This window comes from Rhinoderma darwinii, chromosome 7, assembly GCF_050947455.1.
Source record: "Rhinoderma darwinii isolate aRhiDar2 chromosome 7, aRhiDar2.hap1, whole genome shotgun sequence".
NCBI classification, from domain to species: Eukaryota; Metazoa; Chordata; class Amphibia; order Anura; family Rhinodermatidae; genus Rhinoderma; species Rhinoderma darwinii.
In genome coordinates, this window is record NC_134693.1 from 133,538,395 (window position 1) to 133,554,678 (window position 16,284).

At 40.1% G+C, this 16,284-nt stretch overlaps 2 protein-coding genes across 2 annotated transcripts in view; one reads left to right on the forward strand and one right to left on the reverse strand.

Annotated features, from left to right (window-relative positions):
- PRRT3 (proline rich transmembrane protein 3) overlaps nt 1-16,284 on the reverse strand; it is a 296,142-nt gene that overhangs the window by 136,984 nt on the left and 142,874 nt on the right. The gene's annotated exons all lie outside the window — the stretch shown is intronic.
- LOC142656788 (NUAK family SNF1-like kinase 1) overlaps nt 1-16,284 on the forward strand; it is a 34,491-nt gene that overhangs the window by 1,918 nt on the left and 16,289 nt on the right. The window contains exons 2-3 of the mRNA XM_075831684.1: nt 9,394-9,514; nt 14,610-14,761. Of these exons, the coding sequence (XP_075687799.1) occupies nt 9,394-9,514; nt 14,610-14,761 (273 nt within the window). The remainder of the gene's footprint in view (nt 1-9,393; nt 9,515-14,609; nt 14,762-16,284) is intronic.

Genomic DNA, 16,284 nt, shown 5'->3' on the forward strand with positions numbered 1-16,284 from the left:
TCCCGGTATGCGTTGATGATGCGGCTGCGGTCTTACTACGATTGTCCACGCAAGGCCGAGTCTATAAATATGTACATTCTATTTGCCCACATTCTCGCCACGTTTTTTTCCGTGGTGTTGTAATGGTGAAGCTCTTTGGCGCATCATTCCACACTACGGGAATGTACCCTTACCACAGTCACATGACAGGCGGTAATCCATACGCTTTCCTGGGACAAGAATCGCACATGACTGCATTTTCATGTTATTCGAGTAGCGAGGCCTACCACTGGCCGCAATTGCGCAGCTTAAGTCGTCGTCTTCTGAATGCAATCCCCATCATTACAACTGGAGCTAGCTGCCATTGTAATCAAACATAATCTAGATTTGTGCCGTCCAACAGACCCTTTTGCGGCACAATCGGGAGTAATCGCCCTCCCAATATCAGATTGGTATCCGTGTTATAAAGGAATCGCTGCGTCTAAACGCTAATTTTCAAGTAATTGTTGTCATAATGGAGTCACAGACATAATGGAGTTCTGCAATGGACTACTAGCCTCATTTTATAGAGACGTCGGTGATCAGTGTCACTTAATGTCACGCGCAAGTACAGGGACATCTAAACTTATAGTATGAAAGCCATGCAAACAGCTCCTCATATCTCAGCTTCCTGGACCTTTGTAAATGGGACATGAGGGGATATAAGGGTTCATAGCAATCGGTTCTGGGCTTTCAGTAGACAATAAATTAATATTGAACCGCTTGTCTGATCGGGGGGTCTGTATTTATCTTAACTGAGGATTTTGGCATGTAAGGAACAATCTCTGATTTTCTGTAGACGATTCTCACATTTACAATGTTCAGTGATTACAAGCTGAAAAATCTCCAGAATAGAAGTGGAATGCAACGAGAATGAGCACCATCCGCAGCGCAGCATGCCGCGTCCCTGCCAAGTTAAATAAATGATTTGGCGGAGATGTAAATACTAAGTCAACTGATAGTCTTACATTGCTGTGCCTTTAAAAATAGACCAAATCCCCAGACCCCGGATCAGAACAGCTGTTTAGTACGTAGAAACCGATAGCAGAGACCTATGCGCCAGCGGAGAAGGTGGCAGGCGTGTACGGCAGATGGGATGTAGATGAATAATGCAGGCCAGAGCCTGGAGCTGGCATCAAAGTGATGCCAACTGGGTCTGGTCCCAGAGGGTCCTGGGTCCCAATGCAAAATCTGCAAGCAGACCCCCACCTATCACATACTACTGATCTCCTCATATGGGGCAGAGGGACCATTTTTGGCCCCCTTAAGCTCCAGTGCCCGGTTGCAACCACTATAGTTATGCCCCCGTTTATTACTTTGCTGCATCAAATCCATTTAAGAGAACAAATTACCTTGTTGTCCACGGTCGGCAACCCATCTGCGTCTGCCTAAAGGGGTTTAACAGAATCGACAATTATCACCTATCCGCAGGACCGGTGCTAATTGTCTGATCGCTGGGAACCCCCCGCCGATCGCGACTGGGGTCCCTAAGGCTGGGTTCACACGAGCACATTAACGTCCGTAATGGACGGACGTATTTCGGCCGGAAGTCCCGGACCGAACTCAGTGCAGGGAGCCGGGCTCCTAGCATCATAGTGATGTACGATGCTAGGAGTCTTAATTAGTGTGTGTGCACATACCCTAACTCTGATGCTCGAGCATGCGCGCTGCCGATCCATTCAGAGTCTATGGGAATGACGGAAACGACGCTCGGCTGTTGTCGTCAGTCCCATAGACAATGAATGGAGCGGTGATCGGTAGGGCCACCCAGCAGTGGGGCCCTCTGCGATCACACAATTATCACCTATACTGTGGGTAGGTGAGAATTGTCAATTCTGGTACAACCCATTTAGGCCTCATGCACACAGCCGTGCCCGTAATCACGGGTCGTGATTGCAGGCACGGACAGCCGCCCGCATTTTCGGCCCATGCTCCCATTCAAAGTATGGGATCACGGCCCGTAAAAAGCAAAATAACGGACATGTCCTATCTTTTGCGGTACACTTCTGCAGCCCGGGAAGGTGTCCATGGACAATAGAAATGAATGGGTCCGTAATTGGAGACTGTAATTGCGGTCCGCAATTACGGACGATTTTAACGGTCGTGTGCATGGGGTTTTAGTAGGTGTCTAGATTATTTTGCTAGAAACACCTGCTGGATTAGCAGATTTTCTGGACTAGCAAATGCCGGATTAATGGAATTTTACTGTACACATGTTTTAGATACAAGCGTTTCCATGGATAAGTAACACTGGGAAGTTGAACGTGTTTTTGGTCCTTATATGAATGTTGCGCCCACCACAAATGAACCATAGAAAATTTAGATGCAATTATTCCTTAAATCGTCAACTTTGAAATATGCAAATGTTTCCTATCTAAAGATAAAGGGTAATTCTGCGATGCTGAAACGTCAAATTCCACAAAATGTGTCATACATTGTGCAGAAACAGGGCGCTGACTCGTCTACACATGCTGAGCGGCCGTGCCCACACGCGCCCGTCAAGCAGCTGCAACTGGATTGTGTCAAAAACCAGACAAAAAGCAAAAGCGTTACATCCTAATATCAAAAAGTCTGGAGTCCTCTTCTACTTCAAAAACTTGTACTTAGTCATTTTATAGTTGTGTCTGTTTCTGGGAAAGCTGGATGAAAGCTAATATATGTAGTCAGGATTCTTACTGGGTTGTTACCCAACTTTCCAGAAGGGCACACCCAGATATACAGAAGCATGTGATGTGGTATTCAGGCATCTGGGAAAGGTGGATGACCACCCCTGTGGGCGCTGTAATAGCCTCCATATTGTTTGTCACCCAGCTTTCCCAAAAACAGCTATAACTAAGAAGGAGCTGGAGAGAATGTTTTACTGCTTGACTGAAGAGGACGACTTGGTGCTCTGTAGAAAAAGTCGAAAAAATTCTCGCATTCTAATTCTCATATAAATGGCTGCAATGGGAAACAGAGTTTCCCTTTAACAATCTACCGGCCGCCTTCTGGGAATCCAAGTCCGCATAGGAGGGTCCTTTGTGCATGCTGGTGTAAATTTAGGTAATCCAAAATCAAAAGGATTTGGTAGGTGCTGGACTTTCAAATAATCTGGATTACCGGACTGTAAAAAAAAAATTATATATATTTATTTTTTTTAAATTTTTTTTTCATTTTTTTTTTCTTCCCAACATATTCTCTGACAGAAAGATCAAAGCCGTTCCGTTTGGTTTATTTTAACAGCATGAGATTTTTTTTTTCTGTTCTCTGTTTTCCCACCTTTTTATTCTCATTATTCTTAGCCCAGAAAGTGCGAGAAGGAATCTGAATGACTTCATTCGCTGCCAAGATTCCAGCAGAATTCCCAGAGTAGACAGGAAGAATTTTATATAAAGAAATATTCTCAGTCTGAGATTCCTGGGGGGATAGAAAAAAAACCTTTCCCATTCATGAATGATGGTCCCTGAGATGTGGTCGGCCGTGCAGATGTGTCTGCTCCACAGACTGACCCGTAAAAAATGTCAGATTTAAAGGGACAAATACGACACAATTGCGTGCAGTAAAAATCCTATAGATCTGTTTCCACTCACATTCACATTAATAACATGTCTATGCTGCTGAATGCTGGACAGAAGCTTCACAGCAACAACTAGTATATTTTTTCCATAAAGGGATACCTCCTAAAGCATAGTGTCCACCTTTCAACACAAGTGTACATGTAAAATTAATCTATATAAAATGTTTTTGAAAACATGACATTACTTATCCTGTACTGATCCTAAATGACATCCTGTATTATACTCCAGAGCTGCACTCACTATTCTGCTGGTGCAGTCACTGTGTACATACATGACATTACTTATCCTGTACTGATCTGGAGTTACATCCTGGATTATACTCCAGAGCTGCACTCACTATTCTGTTAGTGGAGTCACTGTATACATATATTACATTACTTATCCTGTACTGATCCTGAGTTACATCCTGTATTATACTCCAGAGCTGCACTCACTATTCTGCTGGTGAAGTCACTGTGTACATACATGACATTACTTATCCTGTACTGATCCTGAGTTACAGCCTGTATTATACTCTAGAGCTGCACTCACTATTCTGCTGGTGGAGTCACTGTGTACATACATTACATTACTTATCCTGTACTGATCCTGATTTACATCCTGTATTAAACTCCAGAGCTGCACTCACTATTCTGCTGGTGGAGTCACTGTGTACATACATTACATTACTTATCCTGTACTGATCCTGAGTTACAGCCTGTATTATACTCCAGAGCTGCACTCACTATTCTGCTGGTGGAGTCACTGTGTACATACATTACATTACTTATCCTGTACTGATCTTGAGTTACATCCTGTATTATACTCCAGAGCTGCACTTACTATACTGCTGGTGGAGTCACTGTGTACATACATGACATTACTTATCCTGCACTGATCCGGAGTTACATCCTGTATTATACTCTAGAGCTGCACTCACTATTCTGCTGGTGGAGACAGTATTCATACATTACATTACTTCTCCTGTACTGATCCTGAGTTACATCCTGTATTATACTCCAGAGCTGCACTCACTATTCTGCTGGTGGAGTCACTGTGTACATACATGACATTACTTATCCTGCACTGATCCGGAGTTACATCCTGTATTATACTCCAGAGCTGCACTCACTATTCTGCTGGTGGAGTCACTGTGTTCATACAATACATTACTTATCCTGCACTGATCCGGAGTTACAGCCTGTATCATACTCCCGAGCTGAACTCGCTATTCTGCTGATGGAGTCACTGTGTACATACATTACATTACTTATCCTGTACTGATCCGGAGTTACAGCCTGTATCATACTCCCGAGCTGAACTCGCTATTCTGCTGGTGGAGCCACTGTGTACATATATTACGTATCTTGTACAAGATGTGTAAAAAGAAAATTGGCAGACTCATATCAACGATAAATATTTTGTCCCTTTTATTCTGCTGGTTGACACCAGCACAAACACCTTAGACCCCCTTCACATCACATTTTTTTTCCAACATTTAGCAGACTACTGTGAATACTGTGAAAAACCTACACCGCCCCATATACGTTTTTAACATGGGAATCTTTGGGTTGCGTATACCACTGTATGGATAATGTGTCATGTGACAGCTTTTCATGACGTATACGTTATACGGATACCAGACTAGTCTAAGTTGACGGATGCAACTGTTAGGGCGTTCGTCACAGCGGGAATTTAACGTATGCGTCGGGAGCTTTTCTCTTGCTCAGGTTTTGCTCTCTCTCTCTCTCTCTCTCTCTCTCAAACAGAACCCTTTTTTTCTAATCTCATGTACCCATTTAAAGTATGACGGATGAGTGCTCCGACCAATGAAACAGCTTGCTATTGTTCATAACAATAATCATTAAAGGAACATTCCAGGCAAAACTAATACATTGTATTATTCCTTATGCTGGGCTTTAGGGGCGGTGCTTGACTCAGGAATTGAAAAAACACCATAATCTGTCATGCTCCGCCCCTCAGATCCTGCATTCGGCATAACACATTTGCCTGGAGTGTTCCTTTTAAGGTTTGTCTTTTCAGGACGGATTATTAACTCTTATCATTACATGTATAGCCACCTTTAAGCAATGTATCTTTTAGATATTGTTGTTCGTCATTATCCCATATGGGGAGTGGAATAGTCTGGAACTATTAGACCTGGGGGGTATGATTGGATAAAGTAGGTCATAGGGGGCACCAAGTTATATTCTATTTATAGTCCTAAATTCCTAGTAAATGATATGGGAATCCTACAGAGAAGTATCTGCACTTATGGCATGGTCTCCATGATGCAGCAGACACATTCGTTGCAGGAGGATGTGGTGAAGTGTTCCGGAAGCAGCTGAGTCGTCTGCTGATAACAGTCTGAGTACAGATAAAAGCTTCCTAGAGCTCCGAGTCATAGATTATCATAAGAACATCTGTCTATAAGTAGTCCCAACAGCAAAACGGCTGCACCACCACAGGACGCCCACTGGTGGCGCTATTACTGACTATTTAAAAACATGGTGTAGGTAATAATGACTGGAAATTTCTATGCACTATGCTTTATTTCTGTATAAATGCCCCCCAAAAATGAATATTTAATGTAGATGTACATTGAAGATTGCCTGCATAGTGGCTGAGTGTCATAATCTACAGGAGCGATTCTAACCGTAAAGAATAGCTGTTGAAGTAGGACCAAAATTCTGTACTGATGTCTCAATATATCTTTATAGGGGTCGGAGCTTTATTATTTTACAGAGATCCAAATCCCCAGCATAGACATACAGTAGAGTAAATATCTGCCTGCAGTCACCACTAGAGAGAGCTTACTGCATACTGTTTATACAATGAACTCAATGTAACGAAGTATGCAGTAAGCTCTTAAAGAGGCTCTGTCACCAGATTTTGCAACCCCTATCTGCTATTGCAGCAGATAGGCGCTGCAATGTAGATTACAGTAACGTTTTTATTTTTAAAAAACAAGCATTTTTGGCCAAGTTATGACCATTTTTGTAGTTATGCAAATGAGGCTTGCAAAAGTACAACTGGGCGTGTTTAAAAGTAAAAGTCCAAGTGGGCGTGTATTATGTGCGTACATCGGGGCGTTTTTAATACTTTTACTAGCTGGGCGTTCTGATGAGAAGTATCATCCACTTCTCTTCACAACGCCCAGCTTCTGGCAGTGCAGACACAGCCGTGTTCTCGAGAGATCACGCTGTGACGTCACTCACAGGTCCTGCATCGTGTCAGACGAGCGAGGACACATCGGCACCAGAGGCTACAGATGATTCTGCAGCAGCATCGGCGTTTTCAGGTAAGTAGCTACATCGACTTACCTGCTAACGCCGATGCTGCTGCAGAATCAACTGAAGCCTCTGGTGCCGATGTGTCCTCGCTCGTCTGACAGGATGCAGGACCTGTGAGTGACGTCACAGCGTGATCTCTCGAGAACACGGCTGTGTCTGCACTGCCAGAAGCTGGGCGTTCTGAAGAGAAGTGGATGATACTTCTCATCAGAACGCCCAGCTAGTGAAAGTATTAAAAACGCCCCGATGTAAACCTTCACCTTCCCCTCCAGGGCATGTGGGATCCTTTTCTCATGTGCCGCTTATCCCCTTCCCATTATTTCTAGGAGAGAAGTATGACCCTCAGTGTTTCACAATCTGGCTTGGAACCTGGGTAGGAGTTCCCCAGAAGACAGCAAGAGCTGTCGCTATTAAGATGGATGGGGTAGTTGTAGGGGGTCCCCAGGAGGAGAACAGTTTTTGAGGGGCTCTCCCATAGTAAAAACAGAAGGTTGGGAATAACTACTTTAGTAATTTTTGGTTGAGGGAAAACCTTGCGTTGGTTCTCACCACTTCTGGGGAACAGGGATGGGGACAACCTGATCTGGGTTCCAACTTCTCCATGGTCTCCCTAGCAGCTGCATCTATGATACATACGCCATTGTATGAGAGTCCTTACCATGCCATGGGGAGCAGTGGTCTCCAAACTGTGGCTCTTGAGCTATTGCAAAATTACAACTCCCATGCTGGGAGTTGTAGTCATGCGACGGCTGGAGAGCCACAGGTTGGAGACAACTGCTCCACATGGCATGGTAAGGACTCTGATATTGTGTAATGGGCAATCCTCTATTTTCGGGCAGCTGATATGATCTGATCGTTCCCAGCTCTACTGGTATGTGTATTTATGCATCAGTCTATTTAGTCCGGATTCCTTGCTGCTACTGACGCACTAAGTAAGAAACATTGTGCCAACACCGAGGGGGAAGGAAGTCATCTTCTACAGAACCAGCTGCCATATGAACGTATACACGTAATAACGTAGCGGCATTCATTCCTTTCTTGTAATGTCCAAACAGAATGGGACACGCAAAAGTAAAATCATTGTTTATACGACGTCAATGCTGCTGTTTGAGAGGGACTACCCACCATTGGTTTGGATTGTCCCGCAAAGGTTTATAGCTTGGATTACAACACGATCAGATTCCCTGTGATAGCTGCCTCGTAACCACAATACGATGGCTCCCCTATAAGTTCTTAAAGGACTTTTTGGGTTTATGTAAATCAAGCAGGGTACCTGTCACTACAAAAAAAATTTATATCCCATCTTAGGCATCTGTAGATGTAGTGCTGACAGAAATGTGTATAGCCGGCGTATTTTAGGTCTTGTCCTCCCCTATCCAGCTTATATTTTCCTCTATTTTTATTCTGGGCGGGCGTGCTTTCCCTGGTGTGGAGCTGGAGAGCAGTTTTGTGAGTTCTGGCCAATCCGCTACCTCGGTCCCTGGTGCTCCTCCTCGCTCCTCCCTCTCATGTTTCACTGATATACTGAGTAAGAAAATGCAGCTGCATACCCCTCCTCTCCCTTCAACTTTTGTTTTATATTTACTTTCTTGATCTAGATGGATTTTGGGGGGACTGTGGAAGTTTCTTAACATGTACAGAGAGCCTGCAGGTAGGGAAAGGGGAGCTACAGGCTGTTGAAAGGAGAGGAAGATTCCTCCTAAGAAATATAACAATTATCATATATTGATATGTACTATTGATTTATAAAAGAATATAAAATATATATATATAACAATGCTTATATGCTACTTTCTAATATACTTAAAATTTTTGACTATTTTTAACATCTCTGTTTGCTTAGGGTGAACGGGACCATTCATAGGTTGAGTGCCTATCTTGATGCTTCTCACAGCTGAACGTTTGCTACAGTTTATCCAGTCTAGACAATCTTCTGAATGCTGAATACATTAGCAGCCAAATATCTCTCCTGTACTGATAGTTTGCTACAATGTATCAGTGCAGGTAAAATGTATCAGATTGAGAGCCCAGACTGTTTAGAACACAGAGGATTGATTGCTTAAATAGATTGTAGCAAACCCTCAACTGCAGGAAAATTGATACTTTGAACATGCTGAAGATTTTCTTATGTATTGATCTGTCGCTGTGTACTGGTGTTTACGTGGCTTGTGCCGTTTACAGAAACCTTGTGACTAGACAAAATGAAGATAATATTAGACCAGGGCGGATGATATTACTCTGGTCCTGTGGTCTTGATGTACAGTGTGTGTCTGTGTGTGTGTGTGTGTGTCTGTGTGTGTGTGTGTGTGTGTGTGTGTGTGTGTGCGCGTGCGCGTGTGCGTGCGTATGTGTGTATATATATATATATACATATATAATATTTATAATATATCGATAAAAAATATATAAATATACATATATATATATATATATATTAGTTCAGCTCCATTGAAGTGAATGGGACTGAGATGCAATACTACACACATTGGAACTGAATGTAGAATGCCGCCAGTGATAAATTCCATATATTGGTTGTTGTTTTTTAGGTTGCTGTGAAATCCATTCAAAAAGACAGGATCACAGATGTCCTGGACAGGGTCCATCTTCAGCGAGAGATTGAGATCACGGCGCTGCTGGAACACGAGCACATCATACAGGTCTTCGAAGGTCAGTAAAGGCCTGGGGCATATGTCATAGAGTGCGTCAGAGGCAGGGGATTCCCCTGGCACCGCAGAGGCCTCCATTTAAAAGGATTAAGTAGCTTGATTGTTCATGGAGACTCGTTCTGTCATACAATTCTTATTCAATTTTGAGAAGTTTTGCAGAAAGTTTACTTCACTTGCCTTGTACTGAAATTGAATTATTACATTCTGGTCTCATTCAGAGCCACATTTAAAATCTTCGAGATTTTTTTTTTTTTTGTCATATCTACTGGATCTGAACCCCCTGCTGGTTCAGTATCTCTACGGAACATCTGAGGTTGCAGTTCTTGTATTTAGTATAAGAAGGCAGCAGTACTAGAAATCAACACTACAGAGGTGAGATAAGATATCATGATATACAATCAAACATGTTCATACAAATTACATAGAATACATTTACTACACCAGCACTAACTACTAGCTACTAATACATTCCCTGATGCACAAGTGTATATGTACTATTAATATAAATACTATAATACTGCCCCTATATACAAGAATATAACCACTATAATACTGCCCCCTATATACAAGAATATAACTACTATAATACTGCCCCCTATATACAAGAATATAACTACTATAATACTGATCCCTATATACAAGAATATAACTACTATAATACTGCCCCTATATACAAGAATATAACTACTATAATACTGCTCCTATATACAATAATATATCTGCTATAATACTGCTCCTATATACAAGAATATAACTACTATAATACTGCTCCTATATACAAGAATATAACTACTATAATACCGCCCCCTATGTACAAGAATATAACCACTATAATACTGCCCCCTATATACAAGAATATAACTACTATAATACTACCCCTATATACAAGAATATAACTGCTATAATACTGCTCCTATATACAAGAATATAAATACTATAATACTGCTCCTATATACAAGAATATAACTACTATAATACTGCCCCTATATAGAAGACTATAACTACTATAATACTAACCCTATATACAAGAATATAACTACTATAATACTGCTCCTATATACAATAATATATCTGCTATAATACTGCTCCTATATACAAAAATATAACTACTATAATACTGCTCCTATATACAAGAATATAACTACTATAATACCGCCCCCTATGTACAAGAATATAACCACTATAATACTGCTCCCTATATACAAGAATATAACTACTATAATACTGCCCCTATACACAAGAATATAACTACTATAATACTACCCCTATATACAAGAATGTAACTACTATAATACTGCTCCTATATACAAGAATATAACTACTATAATACTGCCCCCTATATACAAGAATATAACTACTATAATACTGCCTCCTATATACAAGAATATAACTACTATAATACTACCCCTATATACAAGAATGTAACTACTATAATACTGCTCCTATATACAAGAATATAACTACTATAATACTGCCCCCTATATACAAGAATATAACTACTATAATACTGCCCCTATATACAAGAATATAAATACTATAATACTGCCCCTATATACAAGAATATAACTACTATAATACTGCTCCTATAAACAAGAATATAACTACTATAATACTGCCCCTATATACAAGAATATAAATACTATAATACTGCCCCCTATATTCAAGAATATAACTACTATAATACTGCCCCCTATATACAAGAATATAACTACTATAATACTGCCCCTATATACAAGAATATAACTACTATAATACTGTCCCCTATATACAAGAATATAACTACTATAATACTGCCCCCTATATACAAGAATATAAATACTATAATACTACTCCTATATACAAGAATATAACTAATATAATACTGCTCCTATATACAATAATATATCTGCTATAATACTGCTCCTATATACAAGAATATAACTACTATAATACTGCTCCTATATACAAGAATATAACTACTATAATACTGCTCCTATATACAAGAATATAACTACTATAATAATGCCCCCTATATACAAGAATATAAATACTATAATACTACTCCTATATACAAGAATATAACTACTATAATACTGCTCCTATATACAATAATATATCTGCTATAATACTGCTCCTATATACAAGAATATAACTACTATAATACTGCTCCTATATACAAGAATATAACTACTATAATACTGCCCCCTATATACAAGAATATAACTACTATAATACCGCCCCTATGTACAAGAATATAACCACTATAATACTGCTCCTATATACAGGAATATAACTACTATAATACTGCCTCCTATATACAAGAATATAACTACTATAATACCGCCCCTATGTACAAGAATATAACCACTATAATACTGCTCCTATATACAGGAATATAACTACTATAATACTGCTCCCTATATACAAGAATATAACTACTATAATACTGCCCCTATACACAAGAATATAACTACTATAATACTACCCCTATATACAAGAATGTAACTACTATAATACTGCTCCTATATACAAGAATATAACTACTATAATACTGCTCCTATATACAATAATATATCAGCTATAATACTGCCCCCTATATACAAGAATATAACTACTATAATACTGCCTCCTATATACAAGAATATAACTACTATAATACTACTCCCTATATACAAGAATATAACTACTATAATACTGCCTCCTATATACAAGAATATAACTACTATAATACTGCTCCTATATACAAGAATATAACTGCTATAATACTGCTCCTATATACAAGAATATAACTACTATAAGGGCATGACCACACGTGGCGGATTTCCTCCGCAACTGTCCGCATCAATGCCGCACAGAATCTGCGTTGCAGATTCTGCTGCGGATCTGCACAAAATGTGCAGTAAATTGATGCGGACTAGCTGCTGCGGACTGCGGGAAAAGTGCTTCCCTTCTCCCTATCAGTGCAGGATAGAGAGAAGGGACAGCACTTTCCCTAGTGAAAGTAAACGAATTTCATACTTACCGGCCGTTGTCTTGGTGACGCGTCCCTCTTTCGGCATCCAGCTCGACCTCCCTGGATGACGCGCCAGTCCATGTGACCGCTGCAGCCTGTGCTTGGCCTGTGATTGGCTGCAGCCGTCACTTAGACTGAAACGTCATCCTGGGAGGCCGGACTGGAGACAGAAGCAAGGAGTTCTCGGTAAGTATGAACTTATATTTTTTTACAGGTTGCTGTATATTGTGATCGGTAGTCACTGTCCAGGGTGCAGAAACAGTTACTGCCGATCGCTTAACTCTTTCAGCACCCTGGACAGTGACTATTTACAGACGTCTCCTAGCAACGCTCCCGTCATTACGGGAGCCCCATTGACTTCCTCAGTCTGGCTGTAGACCTAGAAATACATAGGTCCAGCCAGAATGAAGAAATGTCATGGCAAAAAAGCAAGACGCATCCGCAGCACACATAACATGTGCATGACAGCTGCGGACTTCATTGCGGAACTTAGAATCTCCATTGAAGTCAATGGAGAAATTCCGCCATGAGTCCGCCACTGCTCCGCAACAGACAGAGCATGCTGCGGACACCAAATTCCGCTCCGCAGCCTATGCTCCGCAGCGGAATGTTACGCATCGTCTAAACGAACACTTCTAAATAGAAGTGGAAGTCAATGCAGAAACGGCTCCGCTGCGGATTAACGCTGCGGAGTGTCCGCAGCGGAATTTAAGTGAAATTCCGCCACGTGTGAACCCAGCCTAATACTGCTCCCTATATACAAGAATATAACTACTATAATACTGCCCCTATACACAAGAATATAACTACTATAATACTACCCCTATATACAAGAATGTAACTACTATAATACTGCTCCTATATACAAGAATATAACTACTATAATACTGCTCCTATATACAATAATATATCAGCTATAATACTGCTCCCTATATACAAGAATATAACTACTATAATACTGCCTCCTATATACAAGAATATAACTACTATAATACTGCTCCTATATACAAGAATATAACTACTATAATACTGCTCCTATATACAAGAATATAACTACTATAATACTGCTCCTATATACAAGAATATAACTACTATAATACTGCTCCTATATACAAGAATATAACTACTATAATACTGTCCCCTATATACAAGAATATAACTACTATAATACTGCTCTCTATATACAAGAATATAACTACTATAATACTGCCCCCTATATACAAGAATATAACTACTATAATACTGCTCCTATATACAATAATATATCTACTATAACACTGCCCTTTGTGTACAAGAATATAAGTTCTATACTGCCTCCTATGTACAAGATTATAATGACTATAATAATGCCTTTCTTTAATATTATATTATCACTGGATTCCTAGGCTAGATTATCAGAGAATAATCACATAATCTGTACTTTATAAATGTCAGACTAGTCTATTAACACTGGCAGTTACGGGTTTAGCAGTGTGACCAGGGACGTGCGCTCATCCCAGACAGAATAAGACCATGACAAATTTTAACAGCAGGGAAAGATTATAACAAGGAGGGAGTGTAAAATTAAATTTCACAGTCCATCATGGACAAACCAGAATGTCGAGTAGGGTGGATATACAACTGGCTATTAAAGTATTGTGTGTCAGGTATGATATATTCATCTTAATAAGTACTGAGAGCTGTGACTGGGTCTCTGTGAAGTTAATTAAAGATGTATACACTTGCATTTTATTTAAAGTGTAGGTTTGCCTATGGTAAAGCCATGTTATTGTTTTAGGCAACTGTATAAAAAGCAATGACATGATATAGTCCTATTAAGTGAAAGTCATTGTAAATTTACAAGATGAGAAGGAGGAGAGGAGAGGAGGGGGATGCAGCTGCAGTTTGCCTCTCTGTGTTTCTTTGCTGTGAGAGGGGAGGGAAGGCAGCAGGAGGGAGAGATCTGATTGGCCTAGAGCACTCAGCACATCTCTTACATCACACAATTTAGCAGGCATGGAGAGGGGCAAAGGGATGGGAAAGAAATGTAAGGATAGGCACACATTAACATTTTATTCTGAATGTATTTTAACCCTTGATTTTTCTCTCTCTCTTTTTTTTGCAGTGTTTGAGAGCACAGATAAGATCATCATCGTCATGGAATACGCCAGCAATGGAGAATTGTACGATTTCATAAATAACAAGCACCAGCTCCCGGAGAGTGAAGCCCGCAGGTTCTTCAGACAAATTGTCTCCGCTGTTCACTATTGCCACAAGGTAAATAACTGAAGAAACAAGCAGCGTTTTCCAGTTATGTCAAAAAGCTTTCATGTTTATTAAGCCTGGAGCCGAAACCTGACAAGTGCACCGGTCACTTGATGACTGACGATGAAACTGTCAGCATGGAGGTTATTTGTAACCGCTATATATATTTTTATACTAATGTGATAGCTGCTTGAATTTTATAACCATCCTGCCCTTGCTGTAATACACTGACTTCATGGTTGGCTTGTATCTATACACAGCAGCCAATCTGTACAGGCAGAGCTGCAGTGTAAAGCAGGGAGAATGGACAGAGAATTTACCTGTATGTTATAAAACGCCATCATCGTTTTTACATGGGGTTCTGGATTTTGTGGTTTTCCGTAAAATACCACCATAACTGCTTCCTAGAAAAATGGCGCTTTTGATGACGAAAGCCACAGATGGGAACCTAAGAACCATATCTTACAAATTCTGCGTCTTCTTTCTCCATGCTAATGTGCGCCCTCGGGACTCTCCAGCACAGAAATCTTAGTGATTGACAGGGTGCAAGAGGTGAACCACTAACACGTGCTGCGGATTTTCAAACAAGCATCATATAAGCAGATTTATAGCATAAAATGACCACATCCTTCCAGTAAGTCATTTGAGGACACATTACATCTATCCATTGTAAGGTCTTTATGTTATTTTATCTAAATCACATTTATTATTAATACCTAATAATTCCAGAGAAGAACATGGGTGCAGCTATAAGTACTATAGGGGGTGCCGAGGTTGCAGTTGCACCTAGGCCCTCGTACTTTAGGGAACGTAAATTCCCCGTTCCATATATACAGCATCAACACTATAAATTATATGTCAGTGTTAGTGGCCCAGTTATAGATTTAGATTTTGCATTGGGGGTCAAGGATTTTCGTGTTACACCTCTAATGCCATACAGTACCAAATAACAATGCCATATGCCATATAGTGAACATATAATAGTGTCATACAGTACACATATAACAATGCCATACAGTGAACACATATAACAATGCCATACAGTGAACACATAACAATGCCATACAGTGCCAAATAACAATGCCATATGCCATATAGTGAACATATAATAATGCCATACAGTGCACACATAACAATGCCATACAGTGAACACATAACTGTCATACATTGCTAAAGAACAATGCCATTCAGTGCACATATAACAGTGCCATACAGTGTATATATAACAATGCCATACAGTGCATATATAAAAATGCCATACAGTGTATATATAACAATGCCATACAGTGCATATATAACAATGCCATACAGTGAACATATAAAAATGGCATACAGTGTATATATAACAATGCCATACAGTGCATATATAACAATGCCATACAGTGAACACATATAATAATGCCATACAGTGCACATATAAAAATGCCATACAGTGTATATATAACAATGCCATACAGTGCACATATAACAATGCCATACAGTGCACATATCACAATGCCATACAGTGCACATATCACAATGCCATACAGTGCACA